The sequence below is a fragment of the Pavona decussata genome, unplaced genomic scaffold, assembly GCF_977016875.1.
Source record: "Pavona decussata unplaced genomic scaffold, jaPavDecu1.1 SCAFFOLD_92, whole genome shotgun sequence".
Classification (NCBI taxonomy): domain Eukaryota; kingdom Metazoa; phylum Cnidaria; class Anthozoa; order Scleractinia; family Agariciidae; genus Pavona; species Pavona decussata.
The window spans coordinates 236,303-254,374 of record NW_028145509.1 but is presented as its reverse complement, the minus strand read 5'-3'; the positions used below and the strand labels follow the sequence as shown (position 1 = coordinate 254,374).

The window sequence follows — 18,072 nt, the reverse complement described above, 5'->3', positions numbered from 1 at the left end:
TTTTTGCCTTTTTTCTGATGAAAAGCTTTTTTTCCTCTTGTTTTACGAAGTTTTCAAGTTTGTTTCTTTTCCCTTGGTTTGTGATACCGATCGACGATGAGCCATAAGCTATTTAGAGTTTTTTTTAATCAGCATCAAATGCAGTTGAAGTTGTGTCAAACGAATTAGTTCCTAAAAGATAAGAAGCAAGGAATGGCCTTTGGAAAACTTTAAATGTTCGTTAACAGTTTTTGAAGTTTGTTTATTTGCTGTTTTGGGTGTTCAAGCTCCATCTGAGTTTATATATTTATATAACACTGCCCTTGCTATGTAGAAAACCTCCACCCCACCTAACCCTCTACCCCTACCCCTACCCCCACCCCTCCCACTCCCGCCAAATTTCCCGCTTCCGTTTGTTCCAAGTAGTGCTAAGAGAACATTGTTGACTCTTCCCTCTACTCTAAATTAAAACTATCAGGTCACAGCTAGTGCACCCTAGAGACCCCATTCTTGATGTGAAGAAGTGGTCTATAATTGCAACTGCAAACTGTTGAAAAGAGTCAAACGGTCAACGGCCAAGCTCGGCCATGACATTCGACATCAAGTTCGAAGCGCATGTCATGATCAGTACCACAGGAGCAACAGTTCCACATGAGACATTAACATAACATAACATAACATAACATAACATAACATAACATAACATAACATAACATAACATAACATAACATAACATAACATAACATAACATAACATAACATAACATAACATAACATAACATAACATAACATAACATAACATAACATAACATAACATAACATAACATAACATAACATAACACAACATAACATAACATTTTATTCAGGAGGCTTTAACATAAATACAAAAACATCCTGAATAGGGAAATCGTGAGGTTAACCTTATGCAAAAACAATTTTCCTAACTAAAAACTTGTCATTCCATTTACTTACAATGTGAATAAAGAAAGAATATTTGTAGCAATTACAAACCGCTCTTCTCAAGTAAAGTTTATAGTCGTGGTAAGCTCTAGTACGAGTACTTTTGGCAAACTCAAAGAAATTAAATCTGGGAAAGAGAGGTGATCAATGCCAAAAACTATCTTATAACATTGAAACAGAGATAGAAATTCTCTTCGCTTCTCTAATGTTTGCATTTCCCACATTTTGTATGTTTGCATATTTCATTTCACATTGAAACCACAGTTACAATCGCAAGGGAAGGGAACAACTTTAGGAAAATAACAATACATAAGCAATACCATGAAAGGCCTCGATTCTCAATTGAACTTGCGGTTCTCTACCGAGTCATTTTGTTTCTTGACTTTGGTCGTCTTAAGTCCTGTCACAGTTCATATAATGCATCGTAATGCTTCCGACATTGGGTGTGTAGGATTCTCTTTTTTTCATTACGTTACGGCAACTTTTCGTTTAGTATGGAGTCGACAGATCAGCTAATGTTATTTTCCATGAATTGCTTGTAGATCACCATTGTGATGAAATCATATGAAATGTTATTGAAGAATAAGCGAAAATACGTTATTACAAGTTTGTCTATGGCACAAGGGAAAAATTTGAGAAGGTCAGCCCGATAGTTACAATTGATATTTATGACCGCCTGCTCATACATAGCCGAAAGCATTTCATTTAAGTTCGTAAACTGCAATTGCCGTTTTAGAGAAATTTGCCCACCTGTTTTTTGGCTGCCACTAATGACAAAGTTTCCTTTGGATTTTCAAAATGTCACCCGAGATAAATAAAACTATCCTTTTATTTTGCGACTGAATGGACAAGTTCTTGAATTACCTTTTCTAAATCTTGTACAAGTCTTAGCCTTAGTATATAAGTTAGCAAAGTTTCAATAACGGAGATGTGTTTTTTTTTCGGCTGTAATGTTCATTTTTGTACCAAGCGAAATTTGAAGACGGGTCTTTCGAGATATTGTTTGTTAAAACAAGTCGCCTCAACAATAAAAATAAAAGTAAGTTAATTTTAATACACTTATAAGTGTATATGTGTTTTCCTAAACAGACTTATCGGAGACACTAATATAATAAATAGTTTATATTAGTTAAATATAATAAATGAAGTACAACTCTTAATATTATGTAGAATGCTAGTACTTCATATTTTCACGTGATTTTATTTTTATTCAGTTTTTCTCCATACTTTGACAAATTTGTTAGAAACAATTTCAAAAATTATTGGATAGAAACCGCAAGCCTGGCCGTAGTGTTTGGAAAGCTCAATTATTCTCGAGATATAGCTAGTATAGTAAAACTTTTTAAATCTGGATTTCTGGTCACAATCATAAAGCCCATACTTAAGTACTAAATTAATGGAATTCTTATCTTTGGCTAATTTAAAGCTTTAAGTTTTTGATAATTGTGAAAATAAAGGCTGCTTGATTTACTTGTTTTGGCCATATCTCGGTTCATTACCGAAATAAAATTAGTTCATGTTCCAAGATGATATTCTTCCTTACATAAATTACCTACGTCTTTTCTGCTAAACCATAATGATAGACTAGTATTGTGGCCATACTGTAAAGTTGTTATTTTGGTTCATTTATTTTGTTTTGTTACTGACGAAGCAATCTTAAAATACTAACACAACACTGAAAAAATCCAATTAGCGCCAACAACAACAAAGAAGAGATTCAACCACACTGATATTAAATTGCCTTTTAAGACGCTAACCCGAAATGGCGGGTCAGTCGATATAACAAATATCAAATACAGATCTTAAGTCGTTAAGGTGTCCACTCTCTCTGAATACTTTTCTTGAAGTTCTCATTATCAAAGGAAGCTCTGAGACCTTTGATCCCTACATTTGGTCTCCACGTATCGAAGTTGGGGCCGTAATTTGTTGCTTCTCAAGGTCATCTGCTTGCGGAGGTCAGCGTATTGAGTCAGTCTTTGTGCAGTTGACCTTAACAACAACCTGATATAATTAAGGAGTCTCGATTTACGAAGTGCACTTGCGGAGCTAATATTGGTCCATGGTAGTAAAATATTTAATAATAATACAACACAATACAAGATAAACAACTTTATTAATTGAACAAAGAGTATTTTGGGAGAAAAATTGCAATGAGCAATAAATGCAATAGATTTAGGCCAACGTTTTACGAACTAATTAATTTACAAACCGCCTTACGCCTAAGAGATACATAATACGTCAAGATATTATCATGAACCGTTTCCATCGTACTTCACGCAATGTACAAAAAGGTGGGGAAGGCATATGTGATAGACGCTTTTGTCAAACTTTCTCCATTCTTTTACAGGTGCTATCCAACAATTGGTTGTACATCTAGTATTAAAAGCAATCAAAAAAAAAAAATTACAACAACAACAAAACAGAACAGAAAATATTCGAAAACGGCGTTCAGCTTTACGTGCGCATATACACTTTCTGTTAATTGATTCCCAAGAATTGTGTTCAAACTCATTCATCAACGAAAGTGGCTCCTTGCTTGTCAAAGAGAAATATTAGCCTTGTTCCCATATGATCGCCAACGATTGCTGCGATTCAGTATGAAACCCTGGCAACCATATGAAGACGGTGCCATAAAAATGTTTGTGTTGTATCCGATTTTGCCAATCTTTTGTAGATCTCTGGGACTGAGCAGCACCGGAAGGAAATTATGAAATGATTTCTACGAGCAAAATTAAACTGTAATCAATTTTTATCCATTTTTCCAAAATTCATTGGAGGAACGACTAATTTTTTTCAAGTTGCAACCATTTGCACGCTAGCCATCCTCAGCCAAAGATGAAAGAATGAAACTAGTGTCTGTTCACTAGTAGGGTTGTTATTAACAAAACTGAACCGTTTATTTTGACGTTTACATCGATCCATACAACTATATCTTTTGCTACGCAAAGTGACACGAAATAGATGACACTGCCCCTTTAATTTATTCATAAATGAAAACTTGTAATCCCACTAAGGTCTTGAGCGAACTAGAGATATAGGAATGATCGCAAAACTTATACCAACGTTTTAAGCACGATTGCAATGAAATTTCAAATTTAGTTTTAATCAAAAATTCTTTCCAGAAATCTACAAAAGATATCTTATCCTTGGGAAGGTGGGTCGATTACTGTACGTGTAATTGGTAAATTGCATGTACAAGGACTTGTGACGCTTGGACATAGGTTTTAGCCATGACAGCACTTCCTAGGTAGCTCTAGGTATATGTCTCGGTTTACCTCGGCAGTTAGGTCAAAGGGCAGGCAACCGCGTCCACGTAATTGATTTACTTCAAATTCGCAAATTTTCAATCCAGTCAGACCCCTTGCCTCTCCCTTTTTCTTGTAACCTCTGGCGACGTCCAAAAGCAGTTAACGTGCCGCGACCGAACAGTTCTCAAAGCACTGGCATCTTTTGCAACAATTCCCTGTGGATTCTCGTCAGGTAACAGTAATCGATACAGTTTATCCCCTATATTGCCCTGATTACCCGACTGAGGTTCACATGGCTCTTCTAGCTGTTGAGCATTAGAGGGATAAAGAATCATACGAGACAGGTGGCATCCAATAGCGTCGAACTGGGATTCGCATGAATCAAGCCATCCGTATCCGTCACTGCAAGCCATGTCAATCTCACTGCAGCATGTAGATGAGCCTCCATGCTTGTAGCATGTAGCTTCGTCATGGGCAGCACTTATACCCACAGCAGGAGTTTGCATCCTTGCATTAGACTTCTCCTTCACAGCAATAGCTGTCAGCCGGGCAACAAAAGTCTCCGCAACGTTTTGGAAATACCGAGCGGTAGCATTTGACGGCTAGCTAGGAAGCCACCAATAAGCTTTAATTTGTAGCAAACGCAGTCGATTTCGGTACTTACAATAATCCCCCGCACCCCAACCTCTCATACAGTTTCACTTTTGATCACGAATAATGCAGTTGTTTACCGCGGTGCTCAATCAATTAGATTTCGATGGACCTCTATACAAGGTAAATAAAATAATGTTGTTTGCGTAAGATCATGCCTAACTTCAATCAAAATGGAGGCCGCGATATTCAGGTGTAAATTTTCAGGAGTCCAATATGCCGAAAACAATACAAATAAACCTTTTTGAGACGGCAGATCAAAATAATAACTTCTAAGGAATATTCGAAAGATAAACAGTGGAAATTCGAGAGTTGACGGCAAAGAAATTATAGTTGGAGGACAGATTGTATTATTTTCAAAGCGAAGAGAACCTGCCGTTGCAAATGGATTGTAAATTAAACTGTCAGTGTAGACTTTATCAAAAATGTTTGGGCGCTTCCATCTCACCAACAATTACAGGTTTGCATGATTGCCAATTTTTACTGAAAAACTTTTTTGTGAGTTGACCAATTCATGGCAAAAGTTTTGAAAAAGGTGCTCTGCACAGGTCAATAAATTTCCTCTAACTTTGATGCGCAATTCTTTCAAATTGCTTCGTTTTGTCCGCCTTCATGTTGAAGCGAAAATTGCATGTACGTGTTCGCATTTTAGACGTAAATGAACGCTTTTTGTCCAATTTTTTGTGTATTTTCATTCATGAGTTGTGGCAACTTCATCTTTTGATTTTGCGCGTTGCAAAACAACATAGAGGGTTAAAATTTCCCTTCTAGGGGAGTTCCCGCCTCTCCACCAGTCTCTTATCGTTTATTTCTCCTCGCTCCAGTCTAGCTGCGCTGTGTGTGACCCTCTCGGCTAACCACAAAGGGACTGCTTGCAGTCTACATTAGCTGGTGAAGGAGAACAACATTGCAAAACTTGGAAGTCTCTTGTACTATGGTTTTCATATTGATTAATTCAATGCTCTCAATCTTCATGTTACTTCCAGCATCCACATGCTGTCTTCGACTGCGTTCTACATTTTCACAATGTTGTAGGGGCGCCTTTAAAGTTCAGAAAGAGATGGAAAAATTAATCATCATGATTAATCATCAAAAATGTAGTATTTAATACACGTGCAGAGCCCGTGTTCTGCCAATTAAACTATTGTTTTCTAACGTTTTCGTTGGCGTCGTCGTCGTTGCTGCTTAAGTGGGAGCTTAAGGTGGCTGAACACAGTTTGCGCGCGGTTTACAGATTCTGTAAGTGATGCTATTAAGCGCGCGCTAGGGTTGTGGTACGCAAATACGGCGGTCGATAAAGTGATCCCTCAATTTCACATGAAATGGATAATAAACTTAAGTTTTGATCATAAATAACAAAGTTTCTCGTTTCTGGACTCTTTTTCTTTTCTTTCCGAGCAAAAAAAAAACATTCACCAAGACCTCTGGCATGCTTTTCATCCTTGCCATGAAACCCAAACAAAACCACGCATGCGCATTTGACCAAAAAATTGCGACTGGTTGTTTTCGTGGAAATGAACAGTTTTCTAAGGAACCGCTCATTAGAATTCCCTGAAATTTGGCATGAAAATAGTTCCCTAAAAGCGCAACTCGCCTACAAAGAGAAACCTAAATCTAACAGAGGGTATCTTCACAAAACATTAAAATGCAAAATCAATATTTGCAAGAGATCTCTCTGTCAAAGTTACATGAAAATAGTGCAACTGTGTCAGTGTTTTGTGAGTTGTTCTGGATACAAAAAATGGAAAAAATCTAATGAGTACATTTTCTAAAAATAAAGGAAATCTACTATTTATGGACGTTAAATAGTTCGCTGCGTTGCCATGGAAACGGCACTTAGCTCAACAAGACGTACGAAAATACATTTTTTCTTAGTTGGTCTTACACCATACCAATTTTGGGCGTCCAGAAATACATAGTTTCCAAATAATGTCTTCTAACACCTGTACACTAAAAAACTGTATTCGGCCACCTTAAGCAACCACGACGACCGGGAGGACGACGACGGCATTTAAACGCGGAGGAAAAAGAAACTTAAGCAGTAAAGTTTTCAAGGACGACGACGTTTGAAATCTTTGTTCAGTTTTGCTTCTTTTCAAGAAATGACATCGTTTAGAGACGTCCACAATCTATGTCTTCTTACTCGTGGATTAGATTTCATTGAAGATGAGGAATTTTTTATTCTCTACTACCTGTTTGAGACAAGATCCACATGCTGTCTTTGACTGCGTTCTTCATATTCACAACGTTGGGCGCCTTTAAAGTTCAGAAAGAGATGGAAAAATTAATCATCATGCAATCACATTCTCCATAAAACTTTAAATTTGGTCATTTTACGTTGTTGTTGTATAGAGGACGGCAAAGAAATGTAGTGTTTAATGCACGTGCAAAGTCAGTGTTCTGCTTAATTATTAAAATTATTGTTTTCTAACGTTGTCGTTGACGTTGTCGTCGTCGCTGCGTTAAGTCCCTAATATGACAGTGATGCGTGTATAATTAATGTATGGAGCTGTGCGGAAATATTTCCCATAATTTCCTAGCCCTTATAATAGTAGAGATAAGACAGCTCGAACGCATTTTACTAATCTTTGATTATTACTCGTGCAATTCGAGGAAAACAAGTGTACATGCCTTTTTGACAAAAATAAATAAATAAATAATTAAAACCCAACACACACACAAACGTGGGCAGCTTTCACGCTCAAGAAATAATTAAGTCAGTATTAAACTAACCTTCCACGCAGTCGTTTTTTGGGGGACTCGTAAGAGGCAATACGAGTCCCCTAAAAACGACTGCGTGGGAGGCTACTACACATCTTATCAGCCAATTATACACGGGCTTCAGTGTAATATTAAATGGCAAAAACACAAGACCAAAAATCCACTTCATGTTTTACTGACCTAGTCCATATTTTACATATTGACACGTTTTACAATATGGCCAATATGCCGTACACCAACTTCAGACATGAGCACTTCGACTTCTGTACTGAAATATTACCAGAAGTGTCACTTTTAGAGTCCTTTTCTTTTATTTGACAAACTTTAATAGCGTATGAAAAGAAACGTCCTTGATCTTGTTGATTCCCCTATGGAGAGTGTGAATAAAGTATTTTATTGTATGCTATTGTATTGTATTGTATTGTATTGTATTGTATTGTATTGTATTGTATTGTACTGTATTGTAATAAAACACCCTGCACACGTACGCGCTGTCTTTACCTCTAAATTTGACAGCGTACAATATTTCCCCGAAGCACCTGCACGTCATATCTTCATATCAGTCAATTATACCACTGTTTTTAATAGTTGCAACTTAACAACGTCACTCAGCATAATGGGACCTGTCTGATCAAATCAAATGTATAGCCAATAATGTAGTCGCAGTATGAAATGTTTTCGGTAATTATCGTATCTTAGTAAATGCAGGAAGGCGACACAGTATATTAGATGAAATACATGATCGCAAGTTCAGCTGTTACGCGAACGATCCTTTAAGGACATGACTATGAATGTGAGCAGTCTTCCGACAAATGCTACTTTAACACCGACAGATGCGACAGCGCAAGGATGGTCTTACTGGTATGTTGTTCTCACAACACTCTTCTTCTCGTTAATCATAGCAATCGGTCTGTTCGGCAACAGCCTGATCTTAGCGACTCTGACTCGCTTCCGGGAGATGCGGACGCCGTGTAATCTTCTGATTGGAAATATCTGCGCTGCCGATTTGGCAGTTTGCGTCATTGCAGCGCCACTGAGAATCGTTGAAAGCTACCGGGGCTGGATCTTTGGCGACGTGATGTGCTACATTCTGGGACCACTTCAAGATGTTTTCGTCGTCGTCTCCGTCTCCTCGCAAACCCTAATCGCACTGGAGAGGCATCGCGCCATTGTCGCGCCCTTCAAGTCCAAAAACACGTTGAAGGGAATAAAGAAGGTTGTGTTCGTAATTTGGATCGCGTCTTACCTGATGGCTGGGGTACCAATTACTATTTTTATTGAGAACACACTGGGCAACAGCGGGTACTACTTCTGCTGCGTACATTTTATCAGTGATGCTCATCGAACCGCTTATATTGTGTATGTTGTGGTACTGTTCATAGCCTTACCCCTTGTGATTCAGTGTGCCGCGTATTTTAGTATCATCCGAGCACTCAAGGCCAAAACTCAGCTTCACCTGTCCAGCAGTCTGCAAAAGAACATCTTAAGTCTTCGAGTCCGCCAAAAGAAACGACTCGTCAGGATGTTAATAGTGCTGATGCTGGCTTTCCAAGTGTGTAACCTTCCCAGAGGAGTGATAATGTTGATGTTGGAGATAAGCCCAGAAATAACTTCTAGGCCGGACTTTGAGTACGTGGACCTTGTAACACTGTCGATGTATTATGTCAAACACATCACAAACCCGTTTTTGCTGTGGGCTATGAGCAAAGATTACAGATCCGGTTGTTTGGCGGTATGTCGACACTGAGAAGTCTTTTTATTTTGACAAACGTATAGGAGCAGGCACAACCATTTGGATAGCAACAATGAAAGCTGCCACAAACTGGTCAAACTCCGGCACTTCACATCACGGAAATTTTTCTCGAAACCGCATCCGCAGCCGGTATCAAAGATATCCTCGCCGCGGCGCATATATACTGAATTTCCTTCTTTCATGTAGTAGAAATATGTTTTAGCAGTTCAGACCGTGTAAACGATTATCTTTCTGAATAGTCGTAATCAAGAGTATGATATAGTAACTAAAAAGTTCTTTACGTGTATGTGTGTGTGTCCGTGCGAACAAAAAACAATTGTGGAGAGATCGGTTTTGAGGTCATCTGTAAATATATTTCTAAAAGAAATCAGTCTAACAAGACAGACAAACCCGCAGTTCCTGTGAGGGGGCAGGGGTACCTTATACATTGACTTTACGGGAAGGCTGCCCTAACCTTGTTGACCACAAAATCCTACGAATGTCTCCGTTCTTGGATGGTAGATAGACGCAGATGGCCAAATTACTGTGAACTCGTAAAGTTGCCTTGTTCGGAAAGCTTGTTCGTGTTACAAAGAGAATCCTCTGTTCTACGTTTTCTGGCTCTGTTTTAACACAGCGAGAGCTGTACGAAAAACGCTGGACATAACATCCAATGATATTAGCTGGTGTTGAAACATTCCGTTTGGCAATTTTATTCAACAAAGCAAAAATGTTCTGTAGTTAACCAGGGGAGAGATTCGAAGACAAGATTGTCTTATACGATAGAAAAAAACTCCTATAGTTTCTTTTGAACTTTCCCGCTTACCGACATTCGATTTGTTAGCTCAAGCTAAAGGTCAGTTAATGAAGTGTTCGATGACGGCTTTTCTTGCGTAGGCTAAGAGGCATATTACAAAAAAAGTAGCTAACAGATGGGGCGGATTTGTAAATTATCGATTTGCAAAAAAACGGCCTGGCTTTGTGAAATAAAAACTTGTAAAATATTGAATTGTACAAAAATGGAATGGTCCCTGTTCTATTTCAAGCACAATTTTACTTAATTTTTTTTTTAGAATACACCGGGGCATGCGTCATCTGAAAAGAACTGTGAATTCATATAATTTGAGGGGAAAAAAGTGTATTTGCCTTTTTGGTAAAGATTAAGGCAAACGCGGACAGCTTTCTTACTCTCAAAATAATTAAGTCACCATACCAACCAACAATATTTCCGCAGATTACATGCACGTCATATATGCCAATTACACCCGTTATTTATTGAAATATTGGCAAAAGTTCAGTTTTAGTTTATTGTTTTTGCCATAAATAGTACAATTAAGAAAAAAAAAAGAAAAAAAAACCACAAAATACAAAACACAAGACCAAACATTCACTTCACGTTTTACAGATTAAGTCCATATATTTTAGATATTTATAAGTTTTACAATATGCCGCATATCATACAACCTTTATATAAACAGGGAACAGTTAAAGCTACACGCCTGTGGAGCCGTGTATAACGTAAAATCCAAAATAATAAAAAAAAAAACAATAATATTAAGAATACCGTATCCTGGATAATAATAATAATAAAAGTAGTAGCCCCTAGTGTTGTGCCAATTACACATCATACATCAACTCCAGACATGAGAACTTCATCACTGAAATATCAACATCAGTGTCACTCCTTCACTTTTTTCACGGTCTTCTACTTGGAAGACTCGAAAGTCTTTCATTTTATTTAAAAAAAAACTTTAATAGCAACAAAAATAAAACGGTTTTGATTAAAGTGATATGTTAACCACTCCATACAGGCGCAGCTGCTCTCTTATTCTTGCAAAGCAATTTCGGCATTTTGGAACCTGTCTTATTTATGTCTTACCATGCAAACGTTTGCAGAATTTTAATTAAAAAGGCAAGGAAATGGGAAGAAGAAAGCCACGTGTTATTCCACTTGGGGAATCCGGTGTTTAAAATGCCTGCCGCATATAGCTCTGATCTTCGTTGGCGTATTATAGAGCTGTTTTACGTAGCTAACAAAACCCCTAGGTCGATAGCACGACAGTTACGAATATCGACTTCTACAGTTTCCCGTATCCTGAAGAGATTCGAAGAAAATGGCGACGTTCGCCCGGCCAAAATACGAAGGCCTGACATTTCAACGCTCCTTAGCAAAGCCAAGCTTCTTGTACTTATGGAGTACGTTTTGAGCCATCCCACTTCATATTTGGCAGAAATGGAACAATATTTACTAAGTGCAACAGGAAGTTCGTCAAGCCTGGTCGGAATTAATCGGGTTTTGAAGCGTTTTGGCTATTCTCGCAAACGGGTAAGTACCTTTGATCACGGTTTTCGACGCCATTTTGACGAATAGGCAAACAAGCTTGAAATAACAGTGTTTGTATGCAAATTCAATGTCTAATGATATTCATATAACATCGCTTCTGTTAAAAATTCATGAAGTTGCAACTTTTGGCACCAGGAAAGGATTTTAAGAAAAAACATTGGAGGAATGTAGTTGCGCCAGAAAGCGTCCAGTCGTGTTTTGAACTTTCCATACATTTGTCTGTATAGCGAACCAGCCGTGAACTGCTACTCAAAATAGTTCGCGGGAAAAAATACTGGAAAATATATGGAAAGTTCAAAACACGACTGTTACGCTTTCTGGCACAGCTACATCCCTCCAATGAAATTTTTTCTTAAAATCCTTTTCATAGTGCCAAAAGTCCAATTCATGAATTTTTCAGAAGCGATGTTGTATGAAAATTATTTGACATCGGATTTCCAAACAAACTGTTATTTCAAACCCGTTTGCCTACTTGTCAAAATGGCGTCGAAAACCGTGATAGGGCCCATTGAAATGCAAGGATATTTGGAAGAGCAGTCGTGATAACTATTTTGTTTAATTTTCTTTTTTATCATCACGTAGGTCAAGAAAATTGCCCTTCAAAAACATTTGGACCAAAAGAGAGAGTACGAGGAAGTCATTTCTGTGTTTCGGTCGGAGGAGCTTATTTTTTTGGACGAATGTTTTTTTGTAAGTGTGCATTTACTGTCAATTCACGTCACCCTTGACCAGTATTTCCGTGAACGAAGTGGACATTCGAATTTCTCTTTGTAATATCCGACATGTGAAAGGAATGTTGAACATTTCTCTGGAAACCCTTCCAAAAAAGATGCATTAACAGAAAAAAAAAAAATTCAAAATACTTGAGAAACAATTGCTATTCTTAAAATACTTAATGTGGTAATGCAAAGAAAAATTAATAGCTTTATACCATAAATAAACTTAGGAAGTTTCTACAGGAAGTCAATCTGAAATCTTGTTTGCGGTGTTCAACACCGAGATGTAAATTTTAAAACTCTAAAATATATCGGTCACGCGTGACGTGGATTGACTGTAACTAATTTAACAATTACAATAACTAAATTTATTTAATTTACCGCATTAAGAAAACGCCTTTTCTTCATTTTTGAGAATTTCCTCAGATACACGTAGTAATTTTTTAAAATTTCGATTTTGTGTCAGGATCGTGGAGTAACGAGGAACTACGGGTACAGTTTAAGGGGACAAGAAGCAATGGGAAATTATGTGAATCCTCGGTCTCCACGAGTTACATGCATCTTATAATTAGCTGTAAGTCATAACGGCGTTATTGCAGCCCATTTATCAAGAAAATCCTTTAACGGAAGACGATTCAAACGGTTCCTAAGAAATGAAATCGTACCGCTGCTTCAGCCATACAATGGAGTCAACGAGAACTCTGCTGTTGTTATGGGTGAGTGTAAATTGTAAAAAAAATATTTTGCTTAATTTCACAAGTTATTCCCGATAAACGAAACAGAGCTTTAAAATTTCCGGACAGATATGGTGGAATGTTTCTTCTGTAAGTGTATGATGATCAACAAATATGTTTACACACCGTCGCAGGAGAAATTATTTGAAATTTTATCTTTCTTGTACGACTTTTACCATCAATTGCGATTTGCCTTTGATATCGACACCAACTTTTGCATTCTACCGCCTGATTATGGCAATTGCATTTTATGGGTGTAATTTTTAAAGAGAGGACAGAACGTCTATTTCGTCATAAACAGTGACGACGCAGACAGGAATCTTTAGAGGAGGTGTTGTACGTGAAATGGCTTTGTTAAAGAGCGTCAACGAAACGTTGAAGGGAACATTACTTGCAGAAAAAACGGATTACGCATAGTTGTTACAAACAAAGCTCATAGAGCTGGGAAGGTGCACATAATTTTGACAGATAATTATGTTTTCAATAAATAACGAACGTCATCCCACAATTTTCGAAAAAAAAACCCCTAGATCGGACTCTTTAAAACGCTAATTTCCTTTTTTCTTTTTTTTTTTTTTCTACAGATAACCATGCAGCACATCACGTGGCGGGGGTGGAGGACATTATCGAGGCTACTGGGGCACTTGTTGTATATCTACCTCCTTACTGTCCCGAATTAAATCCCATCGAAGGAATATTTTCAATTGTAAAAGCATGGCCTCGAAGGAATGAATTGATGTATCTCATTACTCCTGAACCAGAAGATATGATTCTAAGGGGTTTCTTTAACGTCAGTAGAAGTGATGTGCAATCACTTTACACGCACTGTGGCTATTAAAATTACATGCGGGTAACCTTTATCCGATATGACTTGGAACAGTCTACATACTAATGTAAAAAAAAAAAAAAAAGCTTTAAGTTAATAAACAACATTGTACATATTAACCTAAAAATGAAAACAAAAGCAACTATTTCTTTCTGTACTGTTCAAACCATTTATTTATACAATTACACTGGCCTTGTAAAGCAAAGAAACCTAACATTTAGACATATCCCTAAGGATGTTTCTTTTTTGCTCGTCAAATTCTTCTTTGGTCAGGCTTTCCCCTTGATGCAGCTCTCCGACCATCTGTAACTGTTCTAACAGCTCTGTTCTGTCATATGTCTTAATTGTAGATGATGCCTGAAAAGATCAGATACATACAAATGTCACATACGTTTTTTTTAAAAATTATTTTTCGGAATCTGAAAGCTAGTTTACCACATCTTATATTTCAAAAAGAGTTGCGGGATACAAGGACAATCAACAAACTAAAACAAAGGATATCACAAAAAAGAACTAAAGAAATCTTTCAACCAAGGAACCTTGCAACTACTAACTTAACTGTCTTTTCTTGAAAGCATTTTTTTTTTTTTTCATTTAATAGGAACCTCGGCTATTAATTAAATTTACCTGTTGAGTATGCCCGGGATTTGAGTCGGATCTGTTAAGAAAAGCAGATGCAACTTCAGATAATGCCTGAGAAAGCTCAGATGACTTCTTTTCTTTTTTTGTTTGCTCCTCTATTCGAAAAGACAGGATAATCTGGTGGCTCCTGGTAGCTGTCGTGATGTCCTCTCTCCTGTAGAGTATAGAATGTAAATTTAACAAGTTAACGCCAATTTTTCATGCATCGGTAATGTTCTTAAGCAAGCATTTCATCAAAAGTTGTGTATGCCGTCATGGATTTGCAGACTACTTTGCCAATCTTATGACGAAATTCATTGTCAATAACTGGACAGACACATGAAAAATCGATGTCATTCACGTACATTTCTCCCCCTCCCCCCTCCCCCGTATTAAATAAGAGAGATTTTGCATCACGTTTACGGTAAACGGCAAACATAACGCCAGGCTGAAACTTTCTCTTTGATGAAATACGATGAAGCTTTTTTGGTTTAACCTTATCTCCACCCAGTCAGCGACAGCTATCGAACAAACACGAAAAAGAGAGAAGTGAATACGATCGAGAAACACAAGTTTATGCATTTTAGAACAAACAGTGGCTTGACGTTTCCCGCCGGTTTGGCGTTAGCCATAAACGCAAAGCTAAATCTCGTTAATGTCTCGCAGAACTTCAAAACGTCATGTTTTAAACCCCCTACAATGTAATCATACTTGTACAAACTAAGAAAACATACTACAAACGACTATCCCCCCATCTCATCACGTGAAATGTTCTTTTACCAGTGCTACTACCCAAATCCTGTATTCGCTAAGTCCCCAGTTCTCTCCATGGATTGAGCGTAATCTTTCAATGATTTTCTCGGAAGACTTCTCCTTGGCAGTCTGCTTTCTTCTTTTCTTGCTCTTCGCACTATCATTATCCGATTCTTCTGGGCTATCATCTGAGACTGACACTGTCGTCAAAGAAAAATACATGCAAGACATAACTATATATAGAATAATGCCTGAGCTCGGAGGCCTCTAGAGAATAATAACCGAGCGCGTAGCGCGACGTCATTATTTGTGAGAAAGCTGAGGAGCACTGTACTTTTATAGTATAATACAAAGCGACGTAAGAACAAAAAAACAAATCGAACCTGAAGGATATATAAATATTTTGTATGCAAGCCGGCAATATTTGGTCGCAGACTGAAGGCGCTGTATACGTTTTGAAATATCCCTACGTAGATAGAAAACGCCGAGCAAGTACTTACCATTCCCAAAATCTTCAGCAGGTCGTTTAATATCCTTCTCCTCTTGTTTTCTGCAAATGTAGAACACTGGCTGCTTCTCCTTGTGCAGATCACCACTTTCGAAAGCCTTTTCAAGATCATCATTTGATGCTATCTTGTATTTTTTGTTGGAGTAGCCAACATAGCCAATCTCCGCACTTTCTTTTTCATGAATGCCGAGGTGCTCTCCGTAGATGTCCACTAGCTTTTGCGTGGTTTCGTCGAAATCCATAACCGGAAACTCCTCCATACGAAACTTTTTGAAAGTACGTTTATTTTTTGGATCATTCATCACACGAACAACAATTTTCCTGGTAGTCATGATAAAGAAAAGCTTCCTCTTGTCCACCCAAGTTTACGACCTCATGGTTACACTTATATAGCATTTTAACCATTAAATAACTTACGAGTTTCATGCCAGCAACGACGAAAAACAAGATCAAAACAAAACATGAGTAAGGCATGAGGTATCAATGAGGTATATTTTTTGCTATTCAAAGTGACACAAAAAATAGGTGATACTGCCTCTTTAATCTATTCTAAAGTCTTGAGCAAACTAGAGATTTAGGAATGGTCGCAAAAACATCTGGCAACCTTAAAGCACAATTGCAGTTAAATTTCAAATTTAGTTTTAATTAAAACTTCTCAGAGCCAAAGTTCTACAAAAGATGTCTTATCCGTGGGAACGTGGGTCGATAATCGTACGTGTAATTGGTTAATTGCATGAACAAGGACTTCCTGTGACGCTTGGACATAGGTTTTAGCAATGCCAGCACTTCCTAGGTATATGTCTCAGTTTACCTCGGCAGTAAGGTCAAAGGGCAGGCAACCGCGTCCACGTCATTGATTTACTTCAAATCCGCAAATTCTTAATCCAGTCAGACCCCTTGCCTCTACCTTTTTCTTTTATCCTCTGGCGACGTACAGAAGCAGCTAACGTGCCGCGACAGAACAGTTCTCAAGGCACTGGCATCTTTTGCAACAATTTCTTGTGGATTTTCGTCAGGTCATTGCCTACATTGCCCTGATTACCCGAGAAGGTCCAGATGGTTCTTCCAGCTGTTGAGCATTAGAGGGATCAAGAATCATACGAGACAGGTGGCATCTAATGGCATCGAACTGGGATTCGCATTGATCAAGCCATCCGTATCCGATCCGTCACAGCAAGCCATGTCAATCTCACTGTAGGATGTAGATGAGCTTCCATGCTTGTAGCATGGAGTTTCATCATGGGCAGAACTTATACCCACAGCAGGCGTTTGCATCCTTGCATCAGCCTCTCCTCCACATGCAGCAATAGCTGTCAGCCGGACAACAAAAGTCTTCGCCAAGTTTTGGAAATACCGAGCGGAAGCATTCACGTCACTTGAAAGACGGCTAGTGAGCCATTTGCAAGCTATAATTTGTAACAAACGCAGTCCATTTCAGTACTTACAATGACCCCCGCACCCCAGCATCTCTTATTTTCACTTTTGATCACGAATAATGCAGTCGTTTTAAAAAAAGGTGAACTACACAGGTCAATAAATTTCCTCTAACTTTGACTCGCAATTCTTTCGATTTCAAATTGCTTCGTTTTGTCCGCCTTTATGTTGAAGCGAAAATTGAACGTAAATGAACGCGTTTTGTCTATTTTATGTGTATTTTCATTCATGAGATATGGCAAATTGATCTTTTGACTTTGCTCGGCGCGAAAGAACAATAGAGGGGCTAAAATATCCCCAGTTTCTTCTCGTTTCTCCTCGTTCCAGTCTCGCTGCGCTGTGAGGGCACTCTCTGGACTAACCAGAAAGGGACTGCTTGCAGTCTACATTAGCTGGTGAAGGAGGACAACATTACAAAACTTGGAAGATATTAAAATGCTGCTGTTTTAAATAATGGTGTTTCTTGTACTAAGGCTTTCTTATTAATTGTTTCAATGCTGTCAATCTTCATACTACTTCCAGCATCCACATGCTGTCTTCGACTGCGTTCTACATATTCACAATGTTGTAGGGATACCTTTAAAGTTCAGAAAAAGAGGGAAAAATTAATAATCATGCGTTCACGTTCTCCATTAAATCTTAAATTTGGTCATTTCACGTTGTTGTTTTACAGATCGAGGACGTAAAAGAAATGTAGTGTTTAATGCACGTGCAGAGCTAGTGATCTGCTAAATTAAAACTATTGTTTTATAACGTTCTCGTTGACGTCGTCTTTGTCGCTGATTTAGTATGACAGTGATGCGTGTATAATTATTCAATGTATGGAGCTGTGCGGAAATATTTCCC

General features: G+C 38.0%; 2 protein-coding genes and 1 pseudogene across 3 annotated transcripts; 2 read left to right on the top strand and 1 right to left on the bottom strand.

Annotated features, from left to right (window-relative positions):
* The first annotated feature begins 8,277 nt into the window (after nt 1–8,277).
* LOC146473675 (pyroglutamylated RF-amide peptide receptor-like) lies at nt 8,278–10,999 on the top strand. The gene has a single exon (XM_085117715.1). It carries the CDS (start codon nt 8,340–8,342, stop codon nt 9,303–9,305), a length of 966 nt encoding a protein of 321 aa, XP_084973841.1. The 5' UTR covers nt 8,278–8,339; the 3' UTR covers nt 9,306–10,999.
* Nucleotides 11,000–11,058: 59 nt separating this feature from the next.
* LOC146473674 (uncharacterized) lies at nt 11,059–13,769 on the top strand. Its single transcript, XM_085117716.1, has 4 exons — nt 11,059–11,616; nt 12,217–12,324; nt 12,817–13,066; nt 13,669–13,769. The coding sequence occupies exons 1-3, from the start codon at nt 11,161–11,163 to the stop codon at nt 12,916–12,918; spliced, it is 666 nt and encodes a 221-aa protein (XP_084973842.1). The 5' UTR covers nt 11,059–11,160; the 3' UTR covers nt 12,919–13,066; nt 13,669–13,769.
* A 351-nt stretch (nt 13,770–14,120) lies between these two features.
* On the bottom strand, nt 14,121–16,276 carry LOC146473673 (uncharacterized; annotated as a pseudogene). Its single transcript, XR_014866284.1, has 4 exons — nt 15,785–16,276; nt 15,312–15,484; nt 14,538–14,706; nt 14,121–14,267 (listed from the first exon to the last, which is right to left on the bottom strand). The product of XR_014866284.1 is annotated as an uncharacterized LOC146473673 (transcript).
* Between the last annotated feature and the right edge of the window lie 1,796 nt (nt 16,277–18,072).

What these genes read in the sequence shown, in the direction of transcription:
- LOC146473675 (XM_085117715.1), top strand. Translation starts at nt 8,340, where the DNA reads ATGACTATGAATGTGAGCAGTCTTCCGACAAATGCTACTTTAACACCG.
- LOC146473674 (XM_085117716.1), top strand. Translation starts at nt 11,161, where the DNA reads ATGTCTTACCATGCAAACGTTTGCAGAATTTTAATTAAAAAGGCAAGG. An exon ending in TTGGCTATTCTCGCAAACGG is followed by an intron (nt 11,617 to 12,216) that starts GTAAGTACCTTT and finishes ATCATCACGTAG; the next exon opens with GTCAAGAAAATTGCCCTTCA. An exon ending in TTTTGGACGAATGTTTTTTT is followed by an intron (nt 12,325 to 12,816) that starts GTAAGTGTGCAT and finishes ATTTTGTGTCAG; the next exon opens with GATCGTGGAGTAACGAGGAA.